This window comes from Vulpes vulpes, chromosome 12 (genome assembly GCF_048418805.1).
Source record: "Vulpes vulpes isolate BD-2025 chromosome 12, VulVul3, whole genome shotgun sequence".
NCBI classification, from domain to species: Eukaryota; Metazoa; Chordata; class Mammalia; order Carnivora; family Canidae; genus Vulpes; species Vulpes vulpes.
The window spans coordinates 54957700-54975453 of NC_132791.1; the positions used below are offsets into that span (position 1 = coordinate 54957700).

Below are 17754 nucleotides of genomic sequence, written 5' to 3' on the forward strand. Positions count from 1 at the left end.
CAGCCCCCTTTGAATAGTTTTCTTTACCATCTTGAAAATGTGATTGCATTTTTTTTTTCTTTTAGCATATGAACACTTGCTTAGCTGAATGGTGAGCAGAGTTGGGTTAAGGATAGGATGTGTCTTTGTTTCTCAGATGGCTGAAATGTATTACTAAACTTTTGGAGGAAAATGCTGATTCTAATTATAAGTGTTTTATAAAGACATGTGTGCACAGGCACACACACCCTGCTTTGACTATGAGAACCTTATCACCTGTGGTAGAATTTGGATTGTCAGCTTATCTCTGGGGTCATAAGAGATAGAGCAGCAGGTGGGAAAAGCAGACAAAGATTGAGGCTCCTGGCCTTAACCATACTTCTAAAAACTCCTCCCATGCCCCATTTTTCTCAGTGTTTTACTTCATTTTTTTAACTGCATGAAATTCCACAAAATGAAAATTAACTTGGGGGCACTTGGGTAGCTCAGTGGTTGAGCAACTATCTGCCTTTCGCTCAGGTCATAATCCCAGGGTCCTAGGATCAAGTCCGGCATTGGGTTTCCTGCAGGGAGCCTGCTTCTCCCTCTGCCTATGTCTCTGCCTCTCTCTGTGTGTCTCTCATGAATAAATAAAATCTTTAAAAAAATGAAAATTAACTTATATTAGTGAGTATCATCACTAAAAATATGAAAAATCTAGAGGGCTGAATAACTACTCAGTCATTTATAGTTAGGGTGAGTGAATCCTCTTCTTGAGTCACATGGGGCTCTCCTCCTGGGATAATCTATTCAGCTACATCAGAGATTATACGTGAAATTCATGAATTAATGCACATTATAAAAGTGTCAAACAAGGGGTGCCTGGGTGGGTCAGCCATTTAGGTGTTTGCTTTTGGCTCAGGTCATGATTCGGAAGTCCGGGGTTGCACCCTGCACCTGTAGGGCTCTCTGCTCAGTGGGGTGGGGGGAGGGTGTCTACCTCTCCCTCTGTCCCTCACCCTGCTCTCATTCTCTCTCACTCTCTTTCTCTTTTTCAAATAAATAAATAAAATATTTTTAAAAGTGTCTACTTGGGTATATATGGAGTAAAAATACAATCCACTCATCTCAATTCCTTCTCACTCCAAGTTCTTTTTTTTTTTTTTTAGTGAGCCTTTTTATTGTTGTGTGTGTTGTTGTTTTTTTTTTTAATTGAAGGTCCCTTACTGGTCCTGTTTCCATGAGTGCCAAGACCAGGGGAAAAGGGGAGGGGAACCAGGTGGCGCAAAGAAGGGTCATCTCCACAACATTCCATTTATACACAGAACTAAACAGACAAGCACAGAGTCACTATTGCAGTTAGAAGTTGGCAGCATGGGAAAAGGGAGGAACAGGTGAGGAACTGGGGTGTCATTAAAAAAAATACAGGCCCCCCCCAAACTGGGGTGCCTGGGGGGAACTTGGTCTGCTTCAACCCAAGAGGAATCAGAAGATCAAAAGCGGTTTGGGAAAGCCAGAACCGTCAGGGATAGAGGGAGGAGGAAGGTCCAGGGGGTGAGGGGGCTGTTTGGCAACTGGGGTGAAGGGATTGCCCTCCCCCTGCTGGGATCCCCCCAGCCCCTCCGGTCTGGCAGGGAGGGGGCAGCCTGCAACCCCCATGGGCAGGTCTGGGGCTGCCAGATGCTCCAGGCAGGGGGCTGGAGGGGGCTCACAAAGGCTTGCCCTCCAGAGAGATGACGGCACTGACCCCCAGTTTCTCTGCCAGGGTGCAGCGGTCCTTGACCTCCTCGTAGCAGTTTGCTTGTAACTCATGCTTGATCCCAGTCAGCTTTTTCTTGATGGCATCCTTGGAGCTGGCATAAATCATTTTGTTCTTAAGGGGTGCAGACTCAGGTGCCCAGAAGATAAACACCAGGTCCTCCTTCTTGCTCTCCTTGGTCTCATAGGTTGCGTCATAGAGGGCATAGTGGCAGTCCTTGTCTGGTAGCATCTTGACAAAGGTGGCGTAGGGGTCATCTACAGTCTGGCCCACATCACCTACCAGGATCTCCTTGCCCTCCTCGAGGATGATGTTCTTCTTGTCCTCGCTCAGGCAGAAAAGAACTGCCTTCTTGCGCTTCTTCACCTCCTCGGGTGTTGAAGACTTACGCACCTTCATGTCATTGAACACTTTGATGACGCCATCAGAAACCGCCACGCCAGAGGCCATGTTTCCGGAAGCGAAAGGGAGACAGCAAAAAGGGTCAGAAGAGATGAGAGCCGCTGCAGCTGCCGCCGGGATCCGACTGAACCTCACTCCAAGTTCTAAGCATATATATACACATATATTTTTCACTGAACAATATATCTTAAAGATCTTTCTATACCAGTGTACAATGATTAGTCAAAATTTAAACAAATTGCTGTGTGGTATCATGTTAGGTGGACAAAAAATTATTCAGCAGAAGTTCAGCTTTGGTTAAAATAAAAAAAAAAAGAAAAAGAAACTTTCCAAATCTCAATGGTAAAGAAATATCAAGGGGGGGGGGGGGAAGAGGAAGAAGCTACTTATCAGGTTAATTTCCAAAAAGAAGGAAGTGCGCTTAGAATTGGTTATCTCAAGAACACAGCAGACAAAACCTGAAGCTAAGACAAAGTTCTTGAAGGTTGATTTTGATGTTCTTTTCCTGCAAACACAATTATACTATGTTTTAAATTTTTGTGGTAACCAGCTACTAAAGGTTATAACCTGTAAATTTAAGAAAATACAAAAAAGGCTCTTTACAGGAAATTGTAATTTGCTCTAGGGAATTGTATTTGTTCAGGAAATTAAAAATTTTCATGAGCCTCTGATAATCCATTTATATCGTCTCATTCACCTTATTTTTTTAGAGATTTATTTATTTATTTGAGAGAGACAGAGAGAGAAAGAGAAAGAGAGGAGGCTCAGAGGGAGAGCAGCTTAGGCAGACTTTGCACTGAATGTGGAGCCTGATGTGGGCTTCAATCTCAAGACCCTGAAGTCATGACCTGAGCCAAAATGAAGAGTCAGACGCTTAACCAACTAAGCCACCCAAGCGTCCCTACGATCTCACTCATTTTATAGTAATACATTGGTATATAAATTATGTAAATTCTCCTGCTATGTAATGGAAAATAAGTAGGCTCAAAATTGTAGATATCTTTCCTTTCTTGTAGTTGAACAAATTAAAAAATTTGGCATCGCGAATAGACATACTTCCCAAAACAAAACAAAGAATTTCATTCTTTAACGGGAGTATGAAAGCACCATAACATACGATGGTATTGTTGTTCTCTAACTGATGACCATTTAGGTTGATTTCTATATTTAACTATTACAACATCTGTGACAAACATCTTTGTATAAATCTTTGCAAATATGTGCAAATATGCACCAATAGAAGAGAGGTCTAGATTTGGAATTTCATGTCAAAACATATGTGCATATTATATTTTGAAAGGAATAATCTTCTTTAAAGGTTGCCTATTTCTAGCAGTATCTAAGAATATCTTTTATGGATTTTGTGGGAGCGAAGCGGTCGCGGGGCTGCTCGCGGGTCGGTCGCTGCTTGGGTTTTCCTGTTGCGCTTCCCAGCCGCGGGCTCGCGGAGAAATAAAGAGATGTCCGAGTCGATTCGGGTGATGGAGAGAACGACGAGCGCATCGAGATCCCGTCGGAGGGTGACCGCACGGCGCTGCTGTCCACCGTGACCGCCCGGTTCCCCGGGGCGTGCGGCCGGCGGAGGGGATCCTGCACGCCCCCGACGCCGGCTGGGGCAACCTGGGGCACGTGGTCAACTACCCCAAAGATAACAAAAGAAAATTGGATGAGACAGATGCTTCTTCAGCAGTGAAAGTGAAAAGAGCTGTCCAGAAAACTTCTGATTTAACAGTGTTGGGTCTTCCATGGAAAACGACTGAACGGGATCTAAAAGAATATTTTAGTACCTTTGGAGAAGTTCTTATGGTTCAGGTCAAGAAAGATATTAAAACTGGTCATTCAAAGGGGTTTGGCTTTGTTCGTTTTACGGAGTATGAAACCCAGGTTAAAGTAATGTCACAGCGACGTACGATAGATGGACGGTGGTGGGATTGTAAACTTCCTAATTCCAAGCAAAGCCCAGACGAGCCTCTGAGAAGTAGGAAGGTGTTTGTTGGGCCTGTACGGAGGACACGACCGCCGAGGAGCTGCGGCAGTTCTTCTGCCAGTACGGAGAAATGGTAGACGTCTTCATTCTCAAACCGTTCAGGGCCTTTGCCTTTGTTACATTTGCAGATGATCAGGTTGCCCAGTCTCTTTGTGGAGAGGACTTGACCATTAAAGGAATCAGCGTACATATATCCAATGCAGAACCTAAGCACAATAGCAATAGACAGAAAGAAGTGGAAGATTTGGTGGTAATCCAGGTCGCTTTGGGAATCAGGGTGGATTTGGTAACGGTAGAGGGGGTGAAGCTGGTTTGGGAAACAATCAAGATAGTAATATGGGTGGAGGGCTGAACTTTGGTGCTTTTAGCCTTAATTCAGCTATGATGGCTGCGGCCCAGGCAGCGCTGCAGAGCAGCTGGGGCATGATGGGCATGTTAGCCAGTCAGCAGAACCAGTCAGGCCCATCAGGTAACAACCAAAGCCAAGGCAACATGCAGAGGGGGCCAAATCAGGCTTTGGTTCTAGAAATAACTCCTATAGTGGTTCTAATTCAGGTGCAGCGATTGGTTGGGGATCCGCATCAAATGCAGGGTCAGGCAGCGGTTTTAATGGAGGCTTTGGCTCAAGCATGGATTCTAAATCCTCTGGCTGGGGGATGTAGACAGTGGAGTTGGTAGAGACTGGTGGGATTTCAGATTTTTCTAAACACATGGTAAGTATATTGTAAAATACATATGTACTAAGAATTTTCAAAATTGGTTTGTTCAGTGTAGAGTATATTCAGCAGTATTTTTGACATTTTTCTTTAGAAAAAGAGGAAAAGCTAAAGGAATTTTATAAGTTTTGTTACATAAAGGGTTGAAATATTGAGTTTTTGAAAGTGAACTGCTGTTTGCCTGATGGGTAAAAACCAACGCACTACAATTGATATCAAAAGGTTTCTCCTGTAATCTTTTATCCCTGGACTTGTCAAGTGAATTCTTTGCATGTTCAAATGGAAACCATTGATTAGAACTACATTCTTTTCTCCTTGTTTTAATTTGAACCCCACCATATGGATTTTTCCCTTAGGAAAATCTCCTTTTTGGAGACCATGGTGTCATAGTGTTTGGTTCTTTTGTTTTTGTTTTTTTAACACTTGTCTCCCTTCACATGCAAAAGTACAATATGAAGCCTTCATTTAATCTCTTCAGTTCATCTCATTTCAAATGTTTATGGAAGAAGCACATCATTGAAAGTAGTGCTGTAAATGTTCTGCCATAGGAATACTTCTTCTGTCTGCAAGCTTTCTCATTCAAGAACTCGTGAGCATGCTGCACAGGCCGTGTCTTTGACGGTGGGTGTCCCATTTTTATCTGCTACTTTTATTTTATTTCATGGAGTCGTATCAACGCTATGAATGCAAGGCTGTGATATGGAACCAGAAGGCTGTTTGAACTTTTGAAACCTTGTGTGGGATTGATGGTGGTGCTGAGGCATGAAAGGCAAGTAGGAGGGAGAAAAGGCGAGAGCGCGTGCAGAGACTTGGTGGTGGTGCATAATGGATATTTTTTAACTTGGCGAGATGTGTCTCTCAATCCTGTGGCTTTGGTGAGAGAGTGTGCATAGAGCAATGATAGCAAATAATGTACGAATGTTTTTGCATTCAAAGGACATCCACATCTGTTGGAAGACTTTCAGTGAGTTTTGTTCCTCGGTAACCCACGTTAGTTGAATGTGTTAAGTGAACCGATACTTGTACTTCCCCACCCCTTTGTCAACGGCTGTGAATGCTGTATGGTGTGTGTTCTCCTCTGTTACTGATCTGTAAGTGTGCTCATGTGACCTGAAGCTGGTGGGTTGAGAACTTGGACTGAGCTTGTGGTGTGCTTTGCAGGAGTACTTGGAAGCAGAGTTCACCAGTGAGTTGGGGGTGTCGCACAGAAGGGTGGAAGTCCTAATGTCTGTTAGCTCCCCTAAGAATGCTGTCTGAGGCAGTTCTGTGTCCTGTGCTTGGATGCTTTTTATAAGAGTTGTCAATGTTGGAAATTCTTAAATAAAACTGATTTAAATTAAAAAAAAAGAATATCTTTTATGCAGTATAATCACCAACACTGCATTTTAAAAGATTGTTTTACTGAAATATAAATCACATACTGTAAAATGTGCCAATTTAAAACGTATAATTCAATGGTTTTTAGTGTACTCACAGAGTTGTACAACCGTCACTACAATCTAAATTGAGAATACTGTCTTCACTCCAAAAAGAATCCTTGTTCCCACTAGCAGTCACTCTATTCTCCCCTTACTCCTCGTCTTTCAGCCCTAGGCAGCCATTAATCCTCTGTTTCTACAGATTTGCCAATTCAGGACATTTCACATAAATCAGAATCATAAGATATACGATCTTTTGTATCTGGCTTTTCATCAATCTTTTAATTACTGTCAATCTGATAGGCGGAAAAGTTGTCTCACTGAGTATTTTATATCATTTTCATCAGGTTGAACTCATTTTTTAAAAAGTTTTTTATCTTTAAGTAATCTCTACACCCAACATGGAGCTCAAACTCACAACCCTGAGACAAAGAGTGGCAAGCTCCACTGAAGATCCAGCCAGGTGCCCCAACTCACTTTCATATACTTACTAGCTATTATTAGTGTTTCTAATGTAGGTAGCCTGGTTTTATATTTATCACGTTTTGTTAAAATCTAGCTAATAAAAAATGTGAATAAAATATTTGGTTCTAGCCTCCTTCTTTGCGGATACACCATTGTAAGGACTTAGAAGACTAGATTTGAATTTTTCAGACTCTTAGATTTCTGTAGACTGTGGCACTGCAGGGAGGGCTAGTCTTCAGTCCAGCTCTAGGTCCATCCCATTCTTCCCTTTTTTCTGAGGCAGTGCACAGGGTGCTTATACTCTGGCTCTCATGAGCGCATTCCTTCCATCCCCCTATGGAAGACTTGTGTATCCCCACCCCTGCTGAACCAGGGAGTCCAGGTACCAGTATTTGGGGCAGACTGTGTGTGTGTGAGGGGCATGCTCACTGCTCTGTGGACTCCCTACTCCTTGCCTCAGGCAGAGGGGGGAGCTGAATGAAGTGTCAAAGCTGGCACAGGGACCCTTGACTCCCCTGTAAATAAAATTTTGTAGCCCACTTATCCCTGTTCTGTCAAGTCCATGTTAATTTGATCCTAAACCTTGCACTTGTTAATTTATGTTTGTAGTTGTGAACTGTCAGGAAGACAGCCTGATGTTGGGAATTTTATTTTTGGAAACATAAAATATATAAAATGTCTTGATCTGGAGGAGCTTCTTTGGGGAGATCAAGCTAAGTTTAGAATGTAGTTTTCAAATACAATTCACCATAAGATTAAAAGTTACAAATCTAAACGATGGCCATTGTTTGCCTCAAAGCAACTAAAAATCAAACCATCAAAACAAAAATACGGGCAGCTTGGGTGGGTCAGCAGTTTAACACTGCCTTCTGCCCAGGGCATGATCCTGGAGACCGGGGATCGAGTCCCACGTCAGGCTCCCTGCATGCAGCCCGCTTCTCCCTCTGCCTGTGTCTCTGCCTCTCTCTGTGTCTCTCATGAATAAATAAATAAAATCTTTAAAAAACAAAAACAGGCTCTCTGCTCCTCCCCATTCGACAGACAGCCGCATCTTCTGGTGCAGTGTCACCCACGTTCCCAAGACACGATGGTGAAGGTTGGAGTGAGCACATTTGGCTGTACTGGGTGCCTGGTCACCAGGGCTGCTTTTAATTCTGGCAAAGTGGATATTGTCACCATCGATGACCCCTTCACTGACCTCAACCACATGGTGTACATGTTCCATGATTCTACCCACGGCAAATTCCATGGCATGGTCAAGGCTGAGAATGGGAAACTTGTCATCAACGGGAAGTCCATCTCCATCTTCCAGGAGCAAGATCCTGCCAACATCAAATGGGGTGATGCTGTGGAGTCCACTGGGGTCTTCACCACCATGGAGAAGGTTGGGGCTCACTTGAAGGGCAGGGCCAAGAGGGTCATCATCTCTGCTCCTTCTGCTGATGCGCCCATGTTTGTGATGGGCGTGCACCATGAGAAGTATGACAATTCCCTCAAGATTGTCAGTAATGCCTCCTGCACCACCAACTGCTTGGCTCCTCTGGCCAAAGTCATCCATGACCACTTCGGCCTTGTGGAGGGCCTCATGACCACCATCCATGCCATCACCGCCACCCAGAAGACTGTGGATGGCTCCTCTGGGAAGCTGTGGCGTGAAGGCCGAGGGGCTGCCCAGAACATCATCCCTGCTTCCACTGGCGCCACCAAGGCTGTGGGCAAGGTCATCCCTGAGCTGAACAGGACGCTCACTGGCATGGCCTTCCGTGTCCCCACTCCCAATGTGTCAGTTGTGGATCTGACCTGCCGCCTGGAGAAAGCTGCCAAATATGATGACATCAAGAAGGTGGTGAAGCAGGCATCAGAGGGCCCCCTCAAAGGCATCCTGGGCTACACTGAGGACGAGGTTGTCTCCTGCGACTTCAACAGTGACACCCACTCTTCCACCTTTGACGCTGGGGTTGACATTGGCGTCGATGACCACTAAGTCAAGCTCATTTCCTGGTATGACAATGAATTTGGCTACAGCAACCGGGGGGTGGACCTCATGGTCCACATGGCCTCCAAGGAGTAAGAGCCTCCTAGACCACCAGCCCCAGCAAGAACAAGAGGAAGAGAGAGACCCTAAGCTGCTGGGGAGTCCCTGCCCCAACTTAATCCCCCAACACACACTGAGAATCTCCTGAGCTCCAATTTACATCCCAGACCCCGAGGAAGGGAGGGGCTTGGGGGAGCCCTATCTTGTCATGTACCATCAATAAAGTATACTGTATCCCAAAAACAAAAACAAAAACAAAAACAAACAAAAACAAAAACACAAACAAAAGCCAGAATGAACTGGTGGCCTGTCAAGACTGAGTCTTATTAGCTCCTTGAGAAGTCTCATATGAATGCCTAGATGTTAGGAACTGGACATAATGAGGTAGGTCATATCAGTGGGGAGAAAGACGGAAAGTTCAAGTTAATTTTGGGTCTTCAGATGGGGCTTAATGCTAATTAACTTATCTTAAACCAAATCTACTTAACATATAATGGAATAAGTAATTATGCCTTGTTGTTTTGTGACTTAGCATTCTTTTCTTCCAATGTTAAAAACAGTGAAGAGAAAACCTGTAATTGTCAGATGCAGTCATAATACTTTCTGTTTATTCAGCTTTGATAGGTATTTCTCAATCAAGATTAGTTTGGTTGATGTCTTTTCCTTAGGGCTGTAAAGCAAACATCTTTGTGCCAATGAAATTAAATACTGCCCTGGGAGTCAGGAGACTTGGACTCTGATTCCGTTCCCTAGAAGTCTACCTACCTATTCAGTCCCAGGTCTTTGAGGCGTCTTGGGTATCATGAGGTTCCCTGTCTCCCTCACAGCACTGTGTAGGGAACAACAGAAATCACTTCTGTGAAAGTGCTTTGAAAAGTATCCAGGGCTTGTATGCCACGTCAGGAGTTTGTTGTGAGGATTAAAGAAATTAATATTTGCCTGGTACCTGATCTATAGTAATGGCTCAGTTAATGTTAACTGTTATTATTTTTTTAAAAGATTTTATTTATTTATTCATGACAGACACAGGGAGAGAGGCAGAGGGAGAAGCAGGCTCCATGTGGGGAGCCTGATGTGGGACTTGATCCCGGGTCTCCAGGATCACATCCTGGGCCAAAGGCAGGTGCTAAACCACTGAGCCACCCAGGGATCCCAATGTTAACTGTTATTATAGTTATCCCTGCTTTTCACATTTAAACCCATACCGTGTTTTACACAGCATCAAATTCTTACCTTGGAAAAAAGAGAGGTATACAGGAATATTAAATTCAACTTTACAAGTGGATAAATTAAAAAGAAATCTGACCTTCGCTGCTTTCCCTCTAGGTCCCTCTAGGTTTATATGTTACTCTTTTTTTCCATAATACTGTGCTCAGAAATAGGAATATTTAATATTTTCTTATTAAAAGAAAAGCCTCTGTTTTTTATTTGTGCTTTGCCTGTTTCTCTGACTGAAGGCATTTACATTAGCTGATTCCAAGTCTTCTCATGCACTTCTCAGCATTCCCACAGCAGGGCAGAGCAGCACCATAGAATGAACTCGAGTCAAGCTGAGCTGTAATGGAACACAGGGTCTGCGGCCCTTCACCTTGCTTGAATATGCAGTCTCACATGTAACCCTGTGAATGCTCCGTTTGCAGTTATTCTTATCACATTTACCAGGCTGTTCTTCAAGCACTGTTATGCCCTCTTAGCATTTTGTGGGTGTGTATGTTCAGTATAATCAGAAGGGCAACAACTAAATGTATACCCTATAAAACTGCCCTTCCTTTAGTTGGATGCATTCTTCTGTGGAAGGGAAGACAAACTTAACCTGGTGCTTGAGACAACCACTGGTTTTGCTGTTGAGACTGAGTGCAGCCCTTTGAGAAAGCAGGAGCTTGCTGCTGCTGTTGGTGTTTTCATTCCTTACGTATAGAAGTGAAATTATGAAAGGCTGCATCTGAGGCTTACATGTTGTTTTCACAGCCACCGTTTAACACTTATATGGGGATCCAGACATTTTGTGGAGGCTTTCACTACAGCCTGAATTTTAGAGTAATCTGTAGATAGGTCTCTGAGTAGACATTGATAAATTTTTGACACACACACACACACACACACACACACACACACACACAGAGAGAGAGAGGCAGAGACACAGGCAGAGGGAGAAGCAGGCTCTATGCAGGGAGCCCGACGTGGGACTCGATCCCAGGTCCTCAAGATCAGGCCCCGGGCTGAAGGCCGCGCTAAACCACTGAGCCACCCGGTCTGCTCTAGACATTGATAAATTTAAAAATAAAATAAAAAAAAAATAGAGTAAATGACCTTACCTGGGCAAAATATTCCAATGACTATCTATTTGGATGTAAATCTAATCACTCACTATTAACTTTTCTTTTTCTATCTTGACAATGCTTTCAAGGAAAGCACCCATGAAAGAGAGCATTTACTTAGCTACCTTACTCTTCATAAGACCTAGGACCTTTCATGATACCAATAGTATTTGTTCTATGATTAATTAATGTAGAAAAAAAAAGACTTTATAATACCCCTGTTTTGAGCAGTTATAGTGGTGTGTGTGCATGTGTGTGCATGCAAATGCGCTTGTGTGCACTTGCGCGTACTTATTGCTCATTTGATAGATCCACATACAAATCAACAAGTATTTGTTAAACACCATGTATAGAACACTGACAAAATGGGGGATTTCAATCAAGTAAAGAAGTAGACTTTACAAATGTACTCAAGTTTGAGGTTGAGAGGTAAGACCTGTGTTAAATAACTATTGGCATTCTAAATAACTGATGTTAAATAACTAACTGATGTTAAATTTATTTATTATTCTAAATAAATAACTGATGTTAAACACTATTGGCATTCTAAATTTTTGCCATCGACAATGGTAAGTACTGAGATTTTTCTAGTTGTAAAATTTTGCGTCTATGATTTAGAGGACAAAGAAAATGAATATATATAAAGAGATACTAAATTTTATGGCATTGCTCTAAGCACTGCCTTGGAAGATTAATGATGATGATAATGATTTAAGGTTGATTTTTTTTAAAAGATTTTTTTATCTATTTATTCATGAGAGACACAGAAAGAGAGAGGCAGAGATATAGGCAGAGGGAGAAGCAGGCTTCCTGCAGGGAGCCCAATGTGGGACTCCGTCCTGGGACTCCAGGATCACGCCCTGAGCTGAAGGCAGACGATCAACAGCTGAGCCACCAAGGCGTCCCAAAGTTGATTTTTTTTCTTTTTTTGGTCCAAAAACTGTTACTAGTGATTAAATTAAGGCACAAAAGGAAGAATTCTTATTTTTTCATTTTTTCGGGAAAGAAGTAACCAGAGTTTTTCCAACTTCTGTGGGCTTTTTCTATATTCTTAACAATAGGTACTTAGGATAAAAATTGGACTCTTTAAATGCTTCCCAATGTCTTTTTAAGGTATATTAACCATCTCAAAACTAGCTGTCATTTTAATTTAATCAACAAGTATTTTGGGGCCAACAATTGGGTGCAAGACAGGAAATACAAAGACAAATAAGAATAGGCTTTATTGTTCTGCATGATCTATACTGACTTCATTATATTTATTGTGACTTCTAAAGAAAAGTACTAATTGTGAAACAGAGTCTTCCTACTTTTCTCTCACTTGGGATTACAAAAACATAGGGAATGATTTTCTTGTGGGTCCACATAAAAGAGCCACAATATCTGTGGCTTTTCAGAAGTCAGTGACTATTCTCAGACTGTAATTTCAACATTGGCAGAACCCTTTACACAGATGACTTCCAAATCCGCATCCCTAGCTTTGAACACTTCTGAATTCCAGTCATAAAACTCCAACCACTTAGTGGAAATACATTTGGATATCCTGCTCTCCTCAGTTGAACCTAACTAGAAGAGTCATCATCCACCCCTCCCCCCACCCCCTTTCAACTTCTCCTCATAGTTGTGTTCAGCTAGGGTTGAAGGTCTAGACTTATCTTAGACACCTTCTTCTTTCTATGGCATAATCAGTCACTAAACCCTGTCAGTTCTTACTTCATAACTTCTCTCAATTAGACTCCTTAACTTGACTTCTGAAGTCATCATTAATGAAGTATAAGCCCTTATCTCCTGTCTCTTGTCTTTTTGCCTCCAGGTTCTCTGTTCTCTAATCTAGCCAGCGACCATTTTCATATTAATCTTCTGAGAGCACTACTTAGATCTCTAAAGGCATTTACAGTTCAAAAGTACTATAATTTCATTACTCAAGAACATTTAGAACTTCCCTGTTGTTTAGAAGATTAAGCCCAAATCGGAATTCAAAGATTTTCAGTTCCAACACATTTCTAATGATGTCCTCCAGTACACTAATATCAGGATCCTATATAGCATTCATACCTTGGTACTTTCCACACCTTGTTTATCTGATGTTTCTTCTTTATATTCACATGTTAATTATCTGTCCGAGTTGAGCCCTATTATCATTTTTTTTCCCAATTGAATCTTCCTTCACTGCTCTATTTGTAGTGATTTCTCCATGGTTAAATCAAAAGTGATGTCTGTGCTCATATATGGCATTGTTATGTGTATGATGGTCTAATTCTACCACTTAAAGAGGCTGTCTATTATTTTCCATATCTCTTATTGCAGATAAAGCTGCTCTCAGAACATATTTGTCAATCAGCCAACTGAATGAATGATTCAGTAAATAGAGAATGAATAAAAAGTTAGGCCAAGCTGACCGGAACTCAAAGCCTTACATGTGATTTTGACCACTTAAAACTTCAAGACTGCCATTATGTTCTTCCTAAATGCTTTGACTGGACTGTAATCAAGTCAGGAAGAAGATATCATCTGTCCTTCTGGAGGAGCTTACAGGCTTGGGAAGTCAGTCAGGAAGCTTCTGCTGGAATGCCCAAAGGGGACTTGTAGTCCTACATTCTTCTGAGCTTCAGGTCTCTGAATATTCTGTGAAAACTATAGGACACTTGCAGGGAAAGGAGTTCAAAACTTGCTTTTACTCTGTCCAGAATAAACTAAAGCCACAAATTAATATCCCTGATCCTCTTCCCAGACTTCTGGAAAATGCATCTGCCAAGAAGGCACCAAGCATCCCTTTGCATTAGGTCAAGAGGTTTTGACAAATATCAAGTGACCTCTGTTGGATATTTACCAGTAGAGCTGTCAAATTCTATCTCTAGAGCTAGGTGTCCAATGTCCCGGCTTGATTAGAATTACCTTAGGATTTAAGTCTCAGAGTTTGTCTGCCCAGATTAGCACACACAGAAGTCCACAGAATAGTTAAGGGTCTACTGAATAACTTCCAATGGGTAATGGGATTGAGATGGAAAATTGATTAACCCACTCTGTATTTTCTTTACTGGCAGTACAAATGCTTAGGTTTATAAATTTGTATACAGTAAGTATGATGAAATATTTAAAAGTCTTACTTTTTTATTGAGATTGTTTTATTTTGAGATTGTTTTATTGTGCTTGGTTCAAAAAGTGAAAGAAGAATTTTACTGACACTTGCATTATATCAGTAATCAGTTATCTGAGTGCACGATTCAGATATATCCCCTTGGCTCAATTTCCATGACATCACTGCTTTGAATCTATGAGGTTGTTGACCAAACAAGTTGACTTGTAGAAGCTCTAATTATGCCACCTTTCTATGATTGGTTTCCTACATGGCAACAGAAAGGGACTTTCTTTCTCTTTTCATATACTTGTTGTTTACAAAGGAAGGGAAGGAACCCTTTATTGACACTGTGATAATGATTTAGTGTAAGGCTGAGCTCTCACAATAATCAAAGCATACCTATACAATTTCCACCTTCTCAACAGCAGATATTCTGAGCCTACAAATATTCCTCTATTTTCCTTTTCCTAGGAAGTTCACTGATGATCACTATGTGAGCCTCTGCTTCTTCTTTAAAGCCCAAGCAAAAGCATTGTGCTTGCTCAGATAGTTGCCCCCCCTCCAAAATTATTTCCTGAAGATCTGTACTACATTTCCTCATCTTTAAGGATTTCTAGGGTGTAATGATTTCTAGTGACTCTTCATCAGTTTTAAATAGATATCTACTTAATATCAGTCCTACTATGGTGACAGAGCACATTACTAAGAAATCAGTAACACCAATACATGATTGTCAGATAGTATGGGATAATGAAGATGACTCTTTCAATCAATAATAATTCATTTTGATCAAGAACCATTCATTCATTCATTCAACAAGTAATTCCTGAGCACCTACTTTGTGTCAAGTGCCATGCTAGTATCTGGGGATACAACAATGAACAAGGTAAGGAAATTCCTTATTTTCAATGATCTTATATTCTAGCAGGTAAGACAGATTGTAGGCAAGTAGACAAGTGAATAAATAACACAAGTGCACTTTATATTGTGTGTTATTAAGGAAATAACCAAACATTGCAACTGGGTGGTCATGAAAGCCTTCTCTGAGGAGGAGAAGTATGAGACTTGAGGCCTGTAAAGAAGCTAGACATATGAAAAGTCAGGGAGGGGATTCCCCAAAAGATCAAACAATAAGTGTAAAGACTTTAAGAGAAGAAGTGAAACTACATAGATTAGAGAGATGGGTGGGATCCAAATTATGTTTTGAGAACCTCAGAGGATAAAGTATAGAGATTGTTCACTATAAAACTCCAAGTAGAATGGGAAGATCTGAAGGGTTTAATCTGGGTTATGGTAGGAAGTGAATTTTATTTTGAAAGATCATTCTGGATGCTGTGAAGAGGTGGAGATGGGGAAAGGTTAGAAGTTCAGTTAGAATATACAAGTGCAGAATGTCTTGTTTGTACCTACATATCCACCTTATACCCTATCCTAGGTGGCTAATCTGAATGGATTACTTCAACAGGGTTCCCATGCCCCGTGTCTTCAACAAGGTTTGACCAAAAGTTAGTTGAAGGTTAGAGAAAGAGAATGAGGTTAGGCTAATTATTCACTTGGATTCTTTCCTGCAGGAGCTGTTTTACTTAACTAAGACCCTTGCTTCTCTTGATGTGGTCTACTCTTTTATGATTCTTTCTTTTTTTGGGTTCTGGTAACCCTTCCCTCCCTTAATCTTTGTGAGGTTAGATAACAGCTCTGATACTGCTAGCCTGAGTTGCTTCAATCCTTCATTCCCTTAACTTTACTTTGTGTGCTTGTTTGAAGATACACCTTGAATTTCTAGAAATCTGACAGAGTCTTTCAGACTAAAACACTCCCAGGATTCCACCTTTCACTTCTTTAGTTTCTGTAGATTCCTTATTTCCTTGCATTTCAGAAATTCATTCAATATGATGACTGTTATTATTATTTAGCTTTTGTAGTCAATTCTTTGGGAGAATCCTTAGTATATCTAAACAAGAAGCTTACCCTCCATTTATCCTTGTAACAGACCCTGAACTTCCTGATCATGGGATGGACACATGACATAGGCTGAGGCAATCTTAGCCTCTAATTTCTCCAGGACCATGATTGGTCCAGGTGGAGCATGTGACCCAAATGGAGATAATCAGAGAACTTCCCATGGATTCTTTTAGCCAGAGCCAATAGGAGAAAAAGACTTTTTTATCTTCTTGGTTTTGTGCTGTGAGGATACAAGAAACCAGGATTTCCAGCAATCATTTTTCCCGCTGCCATGGAGCAAAAGTCTGTTTGCTATGAGAGAGGTTGAAGACAAGCAGACATCCACAAAGATTAGAGATGGGTTGAAAAAGAGAAAAAAAGAGTACTTTGGAAGTATCAGTTTTCTAGTTCCAATTGCTGAGATCCTTGGAACTGCATGAGTCTCTGTAGCCCTCCCTTTGATTCTGTGGCAAATTTCAATATCCTTCCTGTAAATTCCTTAAGTCAGTATGGGTAAGCATCCCTATGGAACTCAGGGCCTACATTGTGGGATATTCAGGAGACAGCCTTACAGCTACACTTTTAGCAGTATGACCCTGTTGGAGACTGGCAGTTTTTGAAAATAATCATGAGTTTTCCTTCTAATCCCAAAGTAAGATGACTAAACAGCCTGGCTCTCAGGCTAAGGATTCAGGATCAAACAGTCTAGTTATGAGCTCTGCACAGGGTACCTGATTCAGAAGCCAAATCAAAGATAGCTTAGATGAGGCAATCTTTACCATGACCTCAAAGACAAAATTAAAGCTGTAGCCCCCTAATCTGTCAATCCAGAGCCTTCACCAGCTCTCTGTCAATTCAAATTAACTCTTAGGAGAAATTAGCTTTCTTATATTTTCTGTTAAATTTCCAGTCATTGTCAAAATTCTGGCACATAAGATATCGTGAAGCAGGATTGAATATTTAACATATTTTAGAAAGTGAATATGAAGAATTAATTTCTAGATTAATTTTATTTTTTCTTTTAGAAATTAAACTAACACGAGATTTTACAAAACCGTTTAACATTTACTAAAAAAAAAAAAGAGAAGCACATTACATTAGCATTCATGTTCCACTTTTGAACTTTGTCAGATTTGAAGTTTTAAATAGCTGATAGGCAAAACAGAGTCACTGCACTATAATCAAGTTACTTCCCTCTTGATGTCAAGGAGTTTGTCTTGTGATGTTAGATTTATTTGAACTGAAGTCAATAGGTGGGAATGGAGATGTGCAGCTCTTTGTTCTTCATGATTAATAAACTCAATTTCCCAACAGCTTCCTGAAAGACTCACTAAACTCTCAAGATCAGTCAAGATCCTAGTACATTTATATCACCATTACTGGAGTTCCTGAACTCTAACAGGCAAAACACTTTAAATGATCTACGAGCACATGATGCAAGTGCCTCTACTCCCAACCGTTCTTTTAAAGATCAACAGGATCAAGTGAGATGACACCTGATCAGCCTGGGACATCATCAAAGGGACTAGATGTGCAAATACTACCTAATGGTGTCTCTCTCTCTCTCTCTCTTCTTCCTTCCCTCACTCTCCCAGCTACTATGCTTTCCTATTGCTGCTATAAGAAATATGCACAAATATAGTAGCTTAAAATAACGCAAAAACTTTATCTTATTG

General features: G+C 41.2%; 1 protein-coding gene and 2 pseudogenes across 1 annotated transcript; 2 read left to right on the forward strand and 1 right to left on the reverse strand.

Annotated features, from left to right (window-relative positions):
• Positions 1-1170: 1170 nt before the first annotated feature.
• On the reverse strand, positions 1171-2247 carry LOC112917100 (cofilin-1). The gene has a single exon (XM_025994979.2). It carries the CDS (start codon positions 2165-2167, stop codon positions 1667-1669), a length of 501 nt encoding a protein of 166 aa, XP_025850764.2. The 5' UTR covers positions 2168-2247; the 3' UTR covers positions 1171-1666.
• Positions 2166-5040, forward strand: LOC112917056 (TAR DNA-binding protein 43 pseudogene; annotated as a pseudogene).
• Positions 5041-7912: 2872 nt separating this feature from the next.
• LOC112917157 (glyceraldehyde-3-phosphate dehydrogenase pseudogene) lies at positions 7913-8689 on the forward strand (annotated as a pseudogene).
• The last annotated feature ends 9065 nt before the right edge of the window (positions 8690-17754 follow it).